The 16,761-nt window shown below is 44.5% G+C and overlaps 1 protein-coding gene across 33 annotated transcripts in view; it reads right to left on the reverse strand.

Annotated features, from left to right (window-relative positions):
* Nucleotides 1–16,761, reverse strand: part of GGNBP2 (gametogenetin binding protein 2) — a 72,171-nt gene that overhangs the window by 6,188 nt on the left and 49,222 nt on the right. For 18 of the 33 annotated variants that reach the window (XM_034434597.3, XM_034434602.3, XM_034434601.3 and 15 more), the window contains 3 exons: nt 16,008–16,152; nt 8,451–8,576; nt 5,080–5,225 (listed from right to left, as the gene is read on the reverse strand). In XM_034434597.3, coding sequence (XP_034290488.2) covers nt 5,080–5,225; nt 8,451–8,576; nt 16,008–16,152 — 417 coding nt within the window. Of the gene's footprint in view, nt 1–5,079; nt 5,226–8,432; nt 8,577–16,007; nt 16,153–16,761 lie in introns of all 33 variants that reach the window. The other 15 variants (XM_034434600.3, XM_034434599.3, XM_034434596.3 and 12 more) reach the window with 1 other exon arrangement.

A 16,761-nucleotide genomic window follows, 5' to 3' on the forward strand; every position in this document is an offset into this window, starting at 1 on the left:
TGCAGCCCTCTCTAAGTGGTTTACAGAGTCAGCCGATTGCCCCCAACAATCTGGGTCCTCTATTTACTTGACCTTGAAAGGATGGAAGGCTGAGTCAACTTTGAGCCGGTCAGGATCGAACTCCTGACAGCAGGCAGAGTTAGCTTGCAATAGCCATAGCAATTATATACCGCTTTACAGTGCTTTACAGCCCTTTCTAAGTGGTTTACAGAGTCAGCCTATGGCCCCCAACAATCTGGGTCCTCATTTTACTTGACCTTAGAAGGATGAATGGCTAAGTCAACCTTGAGACAGTGGGAACTGACTCTCTGGCAGTGGACAGTTAGCCTGCAATAGCCATAGCAATAGCACTTAAGACTTATATACCGCTTCATAGTACTTTACAGCGCTCTCTAAGCGGTTTACAGAGTCAGCATAAAGCCATTTATTGTCCCCTTTTTGACGTCCAATCACTGATTGACTCCTTGGACATTCCCACTCTCTCTTGGGGGTTTATACTGAGCACTTTGGGAAACCCTGGTTTAGACCACCCTCTCTTAGACCAAGACAGCTAGGATTGCTCTGTTTTGTGGAGCTGGGCGGAAATCTACAAGGCAGTTTTGCAAATCTCCTTCCTGTTTCCTTCCTTCCTTCCTTCCCACACTTGGGGTTGTATAATATAATAACAGAGTTGGAAGGGACCTTGGAGGTCTTCTAGTCCAACCCCCTGCTTAGGCAGGAAACCCTACACCACTTCAGACAAATGGTTATCCAACATCTTCTTAAAAACTTCCAGTGTTGGAGCATTCACAACTTCTGCAGGCAAGTTGTTCCACTGATTAATTGTTCTAACTGTCAGGAAATTCCTCCTTAGTTCTAAATTGCTTCTCTCCTTGATCAGTTTCCATCTATTTCTTCTTGTCTTGCCCTCAGGTGCTTTGGAGAATAGTTTGACTCCCTCTTCTTTGGGGCAACCCCTGAGATATTGGAAGACTGCCATCATGTCTCCCCTGGTCCTTCTTTTCATTAAGCTAGACATACCCAGTTCCTGCAACCGTTCTTCATGTTTTAGCCTCCAGTCCCCTCATCCTCTTGGTTGCTCTTCTGTGCACTCTTTCTAGAGTCTCCACATCTTTTTTGTCCCTCCACATCTTTCAATCCCTCTGGTTTGCCCACCTACCCTCATTTTCCAACTTGCTCATGTCCCCGGAAGGGCGTCATTTGCCTATTTAGATCTATTTATATGGTCGCACAACTCAGATATAATTTTAGTTGAGAATAAAAAAGAATCATCGAATCAAATGAAAAAGACAGCAACCAAATACATAGCATTAAAACCAACAGACAATAATCAGAACTCAAAATCGAAGCTAATCCATCAGAACTAATCAAATCAGAATAATGAATCAGAATTCAGAACCAATCAAATCAGAATAAACAATCAGGAATCAGAACTAGTCAAATCAGAATAATCAATCAGAAAAATTAATCAGTCAGAAATCAGAACTAATCAATCAGAAATCCAGCTAATTAAAACAGAATAATCAATCAGAAATCAATACTCCTCATTCAGAACTAATCAATCAGAAATCAGAACCAATCAGAGAATAATCAATCAGAAATCAGATCTAAGCAAATCAGAACAATTAACTAGAAATCAGAAACAATCAAATCAGAATAATCAATCAGAAATCAGAACCAATCAGTCAGAACTAAAATATTTGACAACTCATCAATTGGGTATTCCCTCATCGTGAAGCAAGTCTTGGGGGACATCCATTTCTTGTTTTCTTGGGGGGGGGGCACTATCATTACAAAGGGAGGGGTCTACCCCTCCTGGGTCCCACTAAATGCAGAGTTTTGGGGAAAGGACCCACAGTCTGCCCTCTCTATTGGGGTATGTGGGAAGCATAACACCCCCCCCACACACACACACAAAGAAGGTTTCCCTTGGAACTGATGAATTCCCTTGGAGCTGCACTCAGCTCTGCCTCTTTAAGAAAGTTTACAAAACTTGGCTCTTCCAGCAGGGCCAGGGCAATTAGCAAACCCGATAACTGTTCAGCCATTTCATTTCTATATTCTCCAAGGCCTCATTATTACGTTTATCCCTTTCCCGTTCCATTTGGCCTTTACGAGACGTTTTAAAACCAAACTCCTCAGCGGCTTTGACGTGAGGCGGCCTCCTTCCAAAACGCATCGAACCAGCCAACCGGCCAATAAAATTGCAAATGGGATGATCTGATGATAAGACAGGACACTGGCGTCCAAACCACTTGGCAGCTTCATGGCTGCTAAGTGCGAAGATACTCAGGCTCTGCTCAAAACTGCACCGAGGTTCTTTTCGCCTTGGAAAGCAACACCCACAATGGTCCTAAAGGATTACCAGAGGCAAAACCAAATCTTTCCCCAAAAGGCAAGGAGTATGGGGAAAAAAATGCCAAACTTTCTTCTCTCAATCCATGAATTTTAGCCATACAGGTACAGGTATAATCCTTGACTGAACGACCACAAATTGAGCCCAAAATGTCTGTTGTTAAGTGAGACATTTGTGAAGTGAGTTTGGCCCCATCTTACGACCTTTCTTGCCTCTGTTTTTAAGTGAATCACTTCAGTGCAGTGGTGGGTTTCAAAAATTTTTACTACTGGTTCTGTGGGCATGGCTTGGTGGGCATGGTGTTGTGGCCCCGCCCTCTGAGCCTATCCCATCGGAGGAAGAAAGCTCCGAGCATGAGGAAGAGGAGTCAGCCAGGCCTCCCTCTCCAGGCCCCTCCCCTCTGGCACTGTCTCAGGTGCCGGCCGAGGGCGAGGAGATTAGCAGGGAGACAGGTGTCTCGGATGAGAGTGAAGGAGAGACATCATTCCTGGACGCATGCCTCCGAAGGCATGATAAACGATTGCAGCAGCTCAGGAGGCGTGCTAGGGATTAGAACTGAGTCACTGGACCACACCCCAGAGACTATATAATAGAGGATGATGGCCAGTGATCCCTGTGACGAACAAAAATAAACCTTGGATAGTCACTAGAGCATCGTCCGAAACTGCTGAGAGGAATATTTATTTTTGCTGGACTCTTGTACGCTGAATATATTATCTTTCTGTTTCTGTGAAAATAAAAGCACTTGGCAGACGGTGTGTATATCGCTGCCAAGTTGGAGATAAAGACTTAGGTGTGTGCCAAGTGCTTCCTTAACCCTCGGCTGGCTGTGTTTGTGTGTGTGTGTGGACGGGGACAGATCACATGGCTTGGCTTGGTGGGCATGGCAGGGGAAGGATACTGTAAAACCTCCATTCCCTTCTCACTCCAGGGGAAGGTTACTACAAAATCCCCATTTCCTCCTGATCAGCTGGGACTTGGGAAGCAGAGAATAGATGGGGGCGGGGCCAGTCAGAGGTGGTATTTACCGGTTCTCCGAACTACTCAAAATTTCCGCTACCGGCTCTCCAGAACTGGTCAGAACCTGCTGAAACCCACCTCTGCTTCAGTGGATAAACGAATCGGGCTTCCCCGTTGACTTTGTTTGTCAGAAAATGGGGCAAAAAACTCAAGTTAACCAATGTCTCACTTAACAACAGAAAGCTTGGGCTCGATTGTGGTCATATGTCGAGGACTGACTGTTAACTCATCAACTGCAGTGATTCACTTAACAAGTATGGCAAGAAAGTCTCTAAAATGGGGCAAAAACTCACTTAACCAATGTCTCACTTAACAACAGAAAAAACTGGCCTCAATTGTGGCTGTAAATCAAGGACTGCCTATACTCGTTGTCCGCAACATAGGATTGGTCCTTTCTCAACTTTAGCAACTTGAAGATGTGATCTGGCTGGGGAATTCTTGGAGTTGAAGTCCACCCATCTTCAATTTACCAGAACTGAAAAATAGTGTCTTATGCTTGGTTTTGTTTAATTAAAACTTACTCCCCCTCATCCTTTCTAACTTCTGTTTCTATATCTAGCCATTGATAAAATGTGTCCCATATCAAGAAATATTCAGTTTCTTCTTTATCTTTAATAAAGCAAGTGTTAATCTATCCATTTCTGCACAATCTAATATTTTTTTAATTACATTCCCCTCAGACGGGATTTCATCACTTTTCCATTGTTGCGCAAATACAATTCTAAATACAACTCGTTAAAGATGATTTTAAATGTTTTTAAATTTAAATTTTAAAATTTAAATTTTAAATAAAGATTTTAAATGTTAAGTATTAAGGTTATTTATATTATCATGTTATTATATTATTAATATGATGGTGACGACTAAATATAATGAAGATGTATAAATATGACTACCTAAACGAGCTACCCCCAGGGATACGACTGATCTCAGACCTCTGTACCTTCCGCCGGGCTCTGAAGACTTTTTTATTTCAGCAATCTTTTAATTGTTGAATTTTATGGGTAAGGGGTTTTAAATTGAGGGAAGCCAATATAAATTTAATTTTGTTTTTATAGTATTTTAATGTTTATATTGTATGTTTTTTAATTTTGGCTGTTCACCGCCCCGAGTCCTTCGGGAGAGGGGGCGGTATAAAAATTTTAAAAATAAATAAATAAATAAATAATAAATAAATAAATAAATGTAATTGTACCAAGAATACACACCGTTCGATGAAAATTGGGTGTTACATAAATAAAACAAATAAAACATGGGGGAAAAAATTCAAAATAGAAATCGCAAGACATCATGAAGAAAAAAAAAAAAAATTACTCCCGCTCATTTCCACCCAGATCCAAACACAAAAACGAGACATTCCTCTTACCCATTTATCCACACCTCTATCCAACTGCCACTCTATTCCTAAACTCACAAGCGTTAATTTATGGCTAATCTGGTTCCTCATTAACCGGCCTCATTGTCTCCTTTAAAAATAATTTTTTTAAAAAAATCACGCTAACAATGTTGGACAGCTTCTCTTGAACAATGATGCTGAACTCCCAGCCATGTAATCTGCTGCCCTCGGACTGGGAAGGGGCCCATGGGAACGACATGCACCGGGAGGAAAGAGGCCGAGGGGAGCCTGGCCAACATCCAAGCTAACCCTGAGCAAGCAAAAAAAAAAAAAAAAAAAACCCTGACCCCAAAATGCCCCCGCTTACGTGCTCAGCTTCACACTTCTTGTTTTTCTTTTTCTTCTTCTTGTTTTTGCCTTTCGTGTTAGTGTCTTCCGAATTCGCCCAGCATTCCACACAGCTGTCCCCATCCTCTTCTTTGTCTTCGCAACGGTGAATGCACGAATCATCCACTGCAAGAAAGAAAGAGAGGAAGGAAGAGGGGCTTGAGCAGGGTGGGGGAAGAAGACCCCCCCCCCCAGAAGCCAGGCCTTCCACCCAAATCGTGCTCCGGAGAGCAACCTTCCGAGTCGGGATCAAACGGGGAATTAGCATGGATTCATTATGTAAACACAAAACGGCAAGGGGTGGGATTCAAAAATTTTAGCAACCGATTCTCTGCCCGGTTGCTGGGTGGGCGTGGCCTACTTGGCCTCCTACACCACAGGGGGTGGGGTGGGATGATGGGAGTTTTCACCCTCAATAGGCTCTGCAGGCTTTCCTCGAAAATGGCCTCCCCCAGGCTCTGGAGGCCGGAAAAGGGCCCGTTTCCGGACTTCCGATAAGCTCATTTTTTTCCCTCCCCAGGCTCCAGAGGCTTTCCGGAGGCCAACCAGTCCTTGCAACTACCAGTTCAGAGAACCAGATGTAAAATTAGCATCCGAACTGGCTGAATCCCAACCCTGGTTTCACCTCCCATTATGTTGTGGCCCGCCAGCTGCCTGCGCGGATCGTGGCTGATCCTGACGAGGAGGAGGCTGGTGTGGTGTTGCGCCAGCAGCCGGCACTCGCGTCAGACAGCGAGGAGGCTGAAGAGGATGTGGTGCCAGAGGCAGAGACTCAGCCAGGGCCTTCAGAACCTCCAGAGGCTCCTTCAAGTGGAGAGAGCGAAGTGGAGGAGCCTCTTCTCAATGCTCGAGCACGCAGGGCTGTCAAAAGGCAGGAGTGGCTACTCAGGAGGAGGAGGTCTCCTCGAGAGTAAGGCTTGAGGATAATTGGCCACTTTCTTAGCCTATTTAAGTCACATGCCGTTAGTAAGTTTCTTGCTAGAAACAACTTGTAATTATCATCAGAGTATTTTTGGAAAAGTCTTATCGTATCATGCTTTCTGGGCTGGTTGCCAACCTTTGCCGGACTTTGGTTTATTCTTGCTACTTAATAAATTTGATAAGGACCGTTGGTGTGTGTCTATATCCTCCGGGAATCCGGAGCTGGGGCAGAACACATTAATGCCTTTGAGCTTTAGTCTTTCCGAGGTGACTACTAACTACTAACTAATAATATATAACATATGTTAAACATATGTAGAACGTCCCAAAGGTGTTTTTTTTTTTTTTCCAAGAGGCAACTGGACTTCCTGGTTTTTCTTTGAAGACGTTTCGCTTCTCATCCAAGAAGCTTCTTCAGCTCTGACTAGATGGTGGGGAATGGTGTTGTGACCTAGGCTTCCTGAGTCATTAAAACACACGAGTAGTCCCAAAAACCTCTTTTATTGCAACAGCTGTGAATTACGTTCGTTCACAGCTGAGTCCCAATTAGTTGCAAAAAGTCCTTCGGGAGAAGTCCTTCGGGATAATCACCTACCTTTATCTCGCTTGACACTCTGCCAAAAATCTACTTGGCAAAGCCACACAGAGTCCAGAATCAAACAGAGATGCCAACTGGGAACAGAATTAACAACGTTGCTTTCCTGCAAAGTGCCCATGTGCCTTTGCTCCTCTTTTAAGCCTTATGGGAGGGGCCAATCATCTCCAGCCCTTACTCCCAAGACGTCACTTTTGTTTTAACTGTTCGTGCCTTCTGGCAGCTCTTCGCATGTGCGCACTAGGAACAGGCTCCTCCTGTTCCTCTGCCTCTCTGCTGTCCGACTCTGGAGGCTCCGGAGTCCATGCATCGCTCCCCGATGGCCCTGGCCCCATCTCTGCCTCCGACGCAGAGCCCTCATCCGGGCCTTCCCCAGCCTCCAGGACTGGCCCATGTTCCTCCCCAGCCTCCTCACTGTCCGACTCCGCTGCCAGCTCCGCAAGCTGCTGGCGGACCACAACAAATGGAAGGATTTGTATTCCTTGCAGACATCTGGTTTCTTGGGTGAGAAGCGAAATGTCTTTAAAGAAAACCCAGAAAGTCTAGTTGCCTCTTTAAAAAAGCACCTTTGGGACCTGGATGACATATTTCCATAGACATATGAAGAACGGTTGCAGGATTTGGATTTGGCCAGTAGAGAAAAGAATTAGGGTTGACATGATAGCAGTATTCCAGTATTTGAGGGGCTGCCACAAAGAAGAGGGGGTCAATTTATTCTCCAAAGCAACAGAAGGCAGGACAAGAAACAATGGATGGAAAGTAATCAAGGAGAGAAGCAACCTGGAACTAAGGAGAAATTTCCTAACAGCGAGGACAATTAATCAGTGGAACAGCTTGCCACCAGAAGTTGTGGGTACTTCATCACTGGAGGTTTTTAAGACTCATCCTGCCCTGGCGCCCTTTTCTGAACATTCTCTGAGCTTTCAAGGATTTATTTATTTATTTTATTTCCCCACTTTTATTACTTTTATAAACAACATAAATAGGTTTTATAAACAATCTAATACTCCTTCTTTACAGCCCTTCCTTTCCACACAATAAGCACCCCATGAAATGCTAAGAGAGAGAATGATTGGCCCAAAGTCACCCAGCTGGCTTTCATGGCTAAGGCGGGACTAGAACTCACTGTCTCCTGGTGATTGGCCCAAAGTCACTCAGCTGGCTTTCATGGCTAAGGCGGGAATAGAACTCACTGTTTTCTGCTGATTGGCCCAAAGTCACCCAGCTGGCTTTCATGGCTAAGACGGGACTAGAACTCACAGACTCCTGGTGATTGGCCATAAAGTCACCCAGCTGGCTTTCATGGCTAAGGCGGGACTAGAACTCACAGTCTCCTGGTGATTGGCCCAAAATTACCCAGCTGGCTTTCATAGTTAAGGCGGGACTAGAATCACAGTCTCTTGGTGATTGGCCCAAAGTCACCCAGCCAGCTTTCATGGCTAAGGCGGGATTAGAACTCACAGTCTCCTGGTGATTGGCCCAAAGTCACCCAGCTGGCTTTGCATAAACCTTAATCTACTCACTATGCAGCCCCTTGTTTTCCTTTATGAGAAAAAGTCTACCTAAAAAATTGTAATTCTAGCCATTCCACTGAAATGAACAATGTACCAGGCTAAGTAGATCAATTCACTAGATTAATACAGCATCCACATCATGGTCACATTTAGGGGTTAATACTCCCTTAAAACTTTTTCTTTTTCTTTCTTTCTTTTCTTTTCTTTTTTTTTTGATGGGCCTTTAAGTCAGTCTTGACTTCTGGAAGATATTCCCAAAGGGAGGAAGAAAAAAAAACCAGAAAAAAGAGAAGCCACACAAACCTTTTACAGCATTCCTACCATTTTCATCGTGGTTGCAAATTCCTTCGGTGCAAGCGATGTCTGAACCCTCCCGTGAACCAGTTTCGCTGCCTTCCATGCTGGAAGAATAGCCACAATCGCTGCCATTACAGTGAGCAGATAAACCTGGAAGAGATATAAAGCATCAGTGGTGGGATTCAAATAATTTAACAACTGCTTCTCTGCCTTAATTACTGGATGGGTGGGCGTGGCCATGGTGGGCGTGGCCAGGGGGTCACTGGCCACGCCAGCACTCGGCCTCCTGCACCACCCTGGGAGCAAAAACGGGCTGGAGGAGGGATGCACCGGCCCCGCCGTGTCCCGTTTTGGGCCTAGTAGGCCTCCCTGCAGCCTCCTGGGAGCAAAAATGGGCCATATGGGGGGCGTGCACCCATGCCCCATTTTGGGCCTAGGAGGCTCCGTGCACTTACCTGGAAGGGGTAGGGAGGGGAGGGGCAGAGCCAGCCAGCAATTTAACTACTGATTCGCTCGAACCGGCCTGAACCAGTTGAATCCCACTGTTCACACGAACGGCCAAAGAAACAGGCTAGCCTGGTAAGACACCCCACCAGATCGGGAATCCACTGGCTTCTAATACAAGAGGTCCACAACCCCCGGTACGTGGACCAGAACCGGCCCGTGGCATGCCAGAAACTGGGCCACGCAAACAAGGGAAGACATGCAAAACCCCGTCCTGTCTGGTTCGCGGAAAAACCTTTCTCCAAGGAATCGGTCCCTGGTGCCCTAAAGGTTGCGATCCACTGCTCTAACATATACAATTTTAAACTTTACAACAGTTAAAGTGGTAAGAAGATAGCCACGTTAATGAAAGATCTGTTTTGGCCACCACTGTGTAGGTTTGTATGTATGTATGTTTATTTATTTGGGCTTATTAATGTGTATCCCGCCTTAGACATGTGCCTTATCATTTTTAGAAGTAACTTAAAAGTGGCAAAGTCATCCAACTGGTTTTTATGCTTAAGGAGGGACTAGAACTCACCGTTTCCTGGTGATTGGACCAAAGTCACCCACTAGCTCAAATGTCTAAGGCAGGACTAGAACTCACAGTCTCCTGGCGATTGGCCCAAAATCACCCAGCCAGCTCTCATGTCTAAGGCAGGACTAGAATTCACAGTCTCCTGGCGATTGGTCCAAAATCACCCAGCCAGCTCTCATGTCTAAGGTGGGACTAAAACTCATAATCTCTTGGCGATTGGCCCAAAGTCACCCAGCCAGCTTTCATGTCTAAGGCGGGACTAGAACTCACAGTCTCCTGGTGATTGGTCCAAAGTCACCCAGCCAGCTCTCATGTCTAAGGCGGGACTAGAACTCACAATCTCCTGGCGATTGGCCCAAAGTCACCCAGCCAGCTCTCATGTCTAAGGCGGGACTAAAACTCACAATCTCCTGGCGATTGGCCCAAAGTCACCCAGCCAGCTCTCATGTCTAAGGCGGGACTAAAACTCACAATCTCCTGGCGATTGGCCCAAAGTCACCCAGCCAGCTCTCATGTCTAAGGCGGGACTAAAACTCACAATCTCCTGGCGATTGGCCCAAAGTCACCCAGCCAGCTCTCATGTCTAAGGCGGGACTAGAACTCACAGTCTGCTGGCGATTGGCCCGAAGTCACCCAGCCAGCTCTCATGTCTAAGGCGGGACTAAAACTCACAATCTCCTGGCGATTGGCCCAAAGTCACCCAGCCAGCTCTCATGTCTAAGGCGGGACTAGAATTCACAATCTCGTGATTAGTCCAAAGTCACCCAGCTGCCTTTCATGGTGGGACTAGAACTCTCAGTCTCCTGGTCTCTAGCCTGGTGCTTTACCCACTAGCCCAAACTGCCTCATGTCTGTCCATCTGTCTGTCTGTCTGTCTGTCTGCCTGCCTGCGCCTGTGCAGAATGGTCTGTCAACATTCAGGAGTACCCACTGGCAGAAAAGCCTGAAGCATTCGGTTTGAATCTGCTGGATGTTCAATTAAACACACAAGGGAAGTAACACATGGCCCAATCTTTATTGGCTTGAGTTCAACAGAAGCTGGAGGACTACGGGTTCCATAATCCTGCTCTATCATAATAGCAGCAGGGCTGGATTACACCCTCCGCACAAATTCGGAGATTTTGCTCTCCCCATGGCAGGCCTTCCAAAGAACTACAAAGCTTTCTTTTCAGTTTCCGATTCACTTCGGCTTGCATCAGCCAAGCACAATGCTTGGGACAATCCGAGCTTTGATTACAAAAAAACAAACAACAACAAAAAAAAAAACACCAACCCAAAACAAAACTTAAAAAGACTGTTCCAAACAAACCACAGTCAACATAAACCACAGCTGAGAATTTGGCCGCAACACTGAACTGCGGTGAATTGAAATTAAAAACAAAAGCCTCCATCTCCTCGCAGCTGTGAAGTGGGAAGGAGCAAAAAGCCACAAATGCCATTATTGTCTTTTTTTTTTTCAAAAACTTTATTAAGATTTTTTAAAAAAACAAAAACAAAAGAGAAATAAGAAGAAAAATTGATTGAAAATTGGTTGAATTTTCTCTTTCCAATACTGTGCGTATGCCAATCTAGCGGCTGTAATTATATGGATCATTAAATGTGTCATTTCCTTTCTATATGGCTTCTTTATTATTCCCAGGAGGAAAATCTCTGGTGTTAATTCAATATCTTCATCAGTTATTTCATATAACCATCTCCTAATTTTATTCCAGTATCCTTTTGCTTCCGGGCATGTCCACCACATGTGAAAGAAGGTGCCTTGACCGTGGCCACATTTCCAACAATTGGGATGTATATTGGGATATATTTTCGCTAGTCTGGCCGGGGCTAGGTACCATCTATGAAACATTTTGTAATGGTTTTCCTTATATGTCACCGCTCTAGTCAATTTAAGATTTCTGTTCCATGCCTCCTCCCATTCCCCAAAATTTATATTGCGCCCTATATTTTTCTCCCATGCAATTATTTGGTTCTTCGTAACATCTTCGAACTTGTCATCGCTTAATAGATAATTGTTATTTGTTCCCATCAAGACTTTATCCAGTCCATTTGATCCCAGTTCTAAACCATATTGTTCTTTATCTCTCTGATATCTGGATTTTACTTGTGCATAAGTCCACCAATCTAAAGTTATTCCTTGCTCTCGTAAGATATCATTTGGTTTAAGCCACCCTCTTTCGTCTAGGATATCTTTATATCTGCCCATTTTCTCCCTCTCCCACCTATTTGGGTGGGTCAGGGCCTCCATCGTTGAGAGCCAATTTGGGATTTTTTTGTAATATTTTTGCCTAATCTGGGTCCATGTTTGTATCAGGGAATCTCTAATTTTATGTCTATGGAAATGTGTCTTCCTTTTCTTCTCCGTTTCCCAGATGTGGGCGTGCCAGCCTTTTTGCAGGTCATGGCCTTCTAAGGTAAGAATTCTCTTATTTTCCAGGGTGATCCAATCTTTTATCCATACTAGCTTGGCTGACCTGTAGTATGTTTCCCAGTCCGGGAGTCCAAATCCACCTATGTCTCTTTTGCCCCTTAAAATTTTAATGGAAAATCTCGGTTTTTTCCCCTCCCATATGAATTCTCTAATAATTTTGTCTAGTTCTAAAAAGAATTTTTTATCTAAATTTATCGGTATATTTTGAAATAGAAATAATATTCTGGGGAGGATGTTCATCTTAATTGTGGCTATCTTGCCCAAAAGTGAAAGTCTTATTTTTTTTTCCAGCTATCTAGGTCTTGTTTTATTTTTCTGATTAGGGGAATATAATTATCGTCTTTCAAGGTCGAACATCTTGATGTAATCCAAATTCCTAGGTATTTAATTTTTTTGGCAACCTGTAATCCTAGTGCTTCTTCTATCTCGTTTTTCTGGCTCTCAGTTGTGTTCTTGATCAATACTTTGGTTTTAGTTTTGTTCATTATGAAGCCTGCCACCTCTCCATATTTACTTAATTCCTCCAATACTTTAGGTCCCGACTCTATAGGGTCTTCAAGGATTAGGGCTACATCATCCGCAAATGCTTGCGTCTTATAAGTCTCCTTCCTGATCTTCAATCCTTTTATTTCGTCGTTAAATCTAATTTTCCTTAGAACAACTTCTAGGGCCAGAATGAACAGTAAAGGGGATAGGGGACAACCTTGCCTTACTACCTTACTAATTTGGAATGTTTTAGTCCTATCCCCATTCACCAAGATACTCGCCTTTTGGTTATTATAAATGGATTTAATCATCATTTCAAAATTTGTTCCGAATTTCATAATCTCAATTTGTTTAATCATGAATTTCCAATTTAGATTGTCAAATGCCTTTTGAGCATCGACAAAAATCAGAGCCATCTGTTTTCCAGGGTGTTCCTCATAATACTCTAGGGTGTCTAGTACAATTCTCATATTATCCCTAATTTGTCTCCCCGGTAAAAATCCATTCTGGTCTTTATATATCCAATTATTTAAAATCTTTTTCATTCTTTCTGCCATTATGCCCATGAATAATTTGTAGTCCGTATTTAGGAGCGAGATTGGTCTGTAATTTTGAATTTGTTTTGGGTCGGCACCTTCTTTCGGCACAAGTGTGACATGCGCCTCTTTCCATGACTCTGGAATTTTGTGGTCTAACAGTGCATCATTAAAAATTTCTACTAATTTCGGTTGGAGTATTTCTTCTAATTTTTTATATATTTCCCCTGGAAATCCGTCAGGTCCTGGCACTTTATTATTTTTCAATTTGGAAAGGGCTATTTTTAATTCTTCAATTGTAATCTTTTTGTTAAGCATTTCTTTCTCATCATCAGTTATTTGTGGGAGCTCTGCTTTTATCAAGTATTGTTCTATTTTGCCATCCGATATCTCCTCTTCTTTATATAGGGATTCGTAATATTCTCTCACCCTATCCCGTTTTTCTTCCTCATTAGTCAATAATTTGCCCTTAGAGTCTACTAAAGTATGGATTATTCCCCTTTCATTTTCCTTTTTTAATTTATAGGCCAGCCACCTCCCCGATTTGTTGGTATTCTCAAAAAGATATTGTTTCGTTCTTTTCATTCTTTGTGCCAACTCTTCTTGCTCCATGATATTTACTTTATGCTTCCACATCATCCAATTTTCTTTGGCTGCTTCATCTTCTGGATTATCTTGGAGTTTTCTTTCTGATTCTCCTATATGATTTAAGTACTCTTCCAGGGTCTTCCTTTCTTCTTTGTTTTTATGTGCAGTATATGAAATCACGACTCCTCTCAGGTAGGCCTTCATTGTGTCCCAAACTATTGCGCGGGATGTGCCTTTGTTTTCATTTTCCTTGAAAAAGAAATTTATTTCTTCTTTGAATTTTTGTATACAGTCTTTGTCGCCCAGTAATTTGGCATTAAACCTCCACCTCAGTATATAAATCTAATAAAACAAACAAAACAAACAATAAAACAAACCAAACTCAGAAAGCACAAAGGACCCCATAATCTTTCCTGGTCCTCCTGTCTGCAATCCCCACTTCCTTTATTTATTTATTTGTTTGTTTGTTTGTTTGTTTGTTTGATTGATTGATTGATTGATTTCTATACCGCCCTACTCCCGAAGGACTCAGGGCGGTGCACAGCCAAACAATAAAACACATACATACAAAATTTAAAAGTAGAATAAAATCAAATTAAATAATTTTGGCCCTGACAAATTTAAAACCCCAAACTTTTAAAACCAATTTAAAATTGAATGTATAAAATACTAAAAGATATTTAAAAATTAAAAATCTTTTATAAAAGAGGGAGAAAATTAGGCCAGGCCCGCCTGGTGAAATAGTAAGGTCTTTAAAGCGCGGCGGAAGGTGCGCAGATCCGGGATCCTCCGTATCTCTGGGGGGAGCTCGTTCCAGATAGTAGGTGCCCCCACAGAGAACGCTCTCCCCCTGGGGGCCGCCAGTCGGCATTGTTTGGCTGACGGCACCTGGAGGAGCCCCTCTCTATGGGAGCGTACCGGCCGGTGGGAGGCTATTGGTGGTAGTAGGCGGTCCCGCAAGTACCCAGGTCCTAAGCCATGGAGCGCTCTAAAGGTGGTAACCAAAACCTTGAAACGCACCCGGAAGACCACCGGGAGCCAGTGCAGCTCGCGCAGGAGGGGTGTTATATGGGAACGCCATGTCGCTCCCATTACCACCCGTGCGGCCGCACTCTGCGCCAGTTGGAGCCTCCGGGTGCTCCTCAAGGGGAGCCCCATGTAGAGAGTGTTGCAATAGTCCAGGCGGGAGGTGACAAGGGCATGAGTGACCGTGCGTAACGAGTCCCGATCCAGAAAGGGACGCAACTGGCGAATCCTTCTAGCACTGATGCTGTTACCTAGTTGGGTCAGGAAATATCTGGAAGAATACAACCAAGCTCAGAAAGCATTCAGGACCCCCCACAGTCCTTCCTGTTCCTCCTCCTCCCATCTGCAATCCACACTCCCTTGTAACACTGATGATGTTACCTAGTTGGGGAACGAAACGTCCACAAGGAAACAACAAAGTTCAGAGACCACCAAAGACCTCACAGTAAACAATACCCCAATCAACAGACAACCAACTCAGACGATCAGTAAACAACAGCCTAATCTAGGAACCACCAAAAATATACCCACCAACACTGATCGGTCAAGCTGCTTATATATAAACAGAGTGTGAACCCCACTCCCTGCTAGCACTGATGATGTTACCTAGTTGGGTCATGAGAGGTCTGCAAGAAAATAACCAAGCTGAGAGAGCACCGAAGACACCACAATCCTCCTCTTCCTTCTCCTCCACTATTCAAATCCCATTCCCTTCCAAGCACTGATGCTGCTGCTGTGGCTCTGTTATCTGAGCCTGTGTCATTGGCAGGAGAAGACTCCGAGAGTGAAGGAGTGGAGTTGGCAAGGCCTCCCTCTCCAGGACCCTCCTCTCTGGCAATGCCTTCGGTGTCCGCCGAAGGGCAAGAGATAGGGCCGGGGCCAAGCACGTCCATGCAGCCACAGATGGACAGTGATAAGGGTAATGAGTCTTGGCTGGATCCACGCCAGCGTCGCAGAGATAAGCGCGCACAACAGAAGAAAAGGCATGCCAGAGATTAGGCAGAGTCAACGGACCACACCCCACAGGATATAAAAGGGAGCGTGGTGGCCAGTCAAACCTTGTGACGAACAAAGCTGAAAGCTTCCACGCCATTCTGCATTGCCGGACTTTTGGCTATAGACTTTGCTGGATTATCTCTGGACTTGATTGACTCCGTAATTATTGAGCTGTTTCTTTTGATGTATCGGAAATGGGGAGAAGTTATCTCTCCTCTTTGTAAATAATAAACTCTTGGCAGGCAGCCACTAGGTTGTTGCCAAGTTCCGTTATCATAAGGAAAAGGATTTTGCCGGCTGGTTTGGTCTTTAACTCTTGAACGTCTGTTGGTGTGTGTGCGTGTGGTTGGGGACAGAACAGATACTACCTAGTTGGGTCAAGAGACGTCTGCAAGAAAACAACCAAGCTCAGAGAGCACCACACCCCGCATAAACAACTCGATTTGGTGATTTAACCAGAATTTGAGCAACCTCCACCAAGAGCTGGCTCCACCTACCTTTCTTTATTTTAGGTGAACCCAGTAAAGTGCCACCAGTGGGACAAGTGCACGAAGCATTCGCGTTGCTCACAATGACCTCGACGCAGCTGCTCCGCTCTTCCGGGCTGCCACAAGCTGTGCAGCTGGTTTCCAAGAAATTTTCCTTCAAAGAGACAGAAAAGAAATGTGAATATCGCAGAGACCCTGTTTGCGTGCATGCGCAACTAGGCAGTGACTTGTGCCGTGCAATCCGGCTGGTGCAAATGAGGGACTGTTGTGGCCCATACACGGCCTGTGCGGCTGGTGGCTGATTCGGACAGCGAGGAGGCTGGTGTGGTGCTGCGCCAGCAGCCTATGCAGCTGGCACTCGAGTCGGACAATGAGGAGGCTGGAGAAGATGTGGTGCCAGAGGCGGGGATTCAGCCAGGGCCTTCAGAACCTCCAGAAGCTCCCATAAGTGAAGAGGACGAAGAGGAGGAGTCTCTTCTTGATGCACGGGCGCACAGAGCTGCCAAAAGGCAGGAGTGGCTCCTCAGGAGGAGGTCTCCTCGAGAGTAAGGCTTGGGGCTAATTGGCCACTCCCTTAGCCTATTTAAGGAGGAACTTAAGGACTTTAAGGACTGAAGCAATTTGCAGGGAACAACTTGTTCATTCTCCTTCGTGCCTTGATCTTTGGTTCTTTGCAAATTGCTTCTGGGCTTTCTGCCAATCATAGTAAGATTAAGATTATTTATTCTTTGGATTTTTGTAGGCTGTTAAGAAAGTTAATTAA

This window comes from Pantherophis guttatus, chromosome 1 (genome assembly GCF_059756535.1).
Source record: "Pantherophis guttatus breed Tessera chromosome 1, ASM5975653v1, whole genome shotgun sequence".
NCBI lineage: Eukaryota > Metazoa > Chordata > Lepidosauria > Squamata > Colubridae > Pantherophis > Pantherophis guttatus.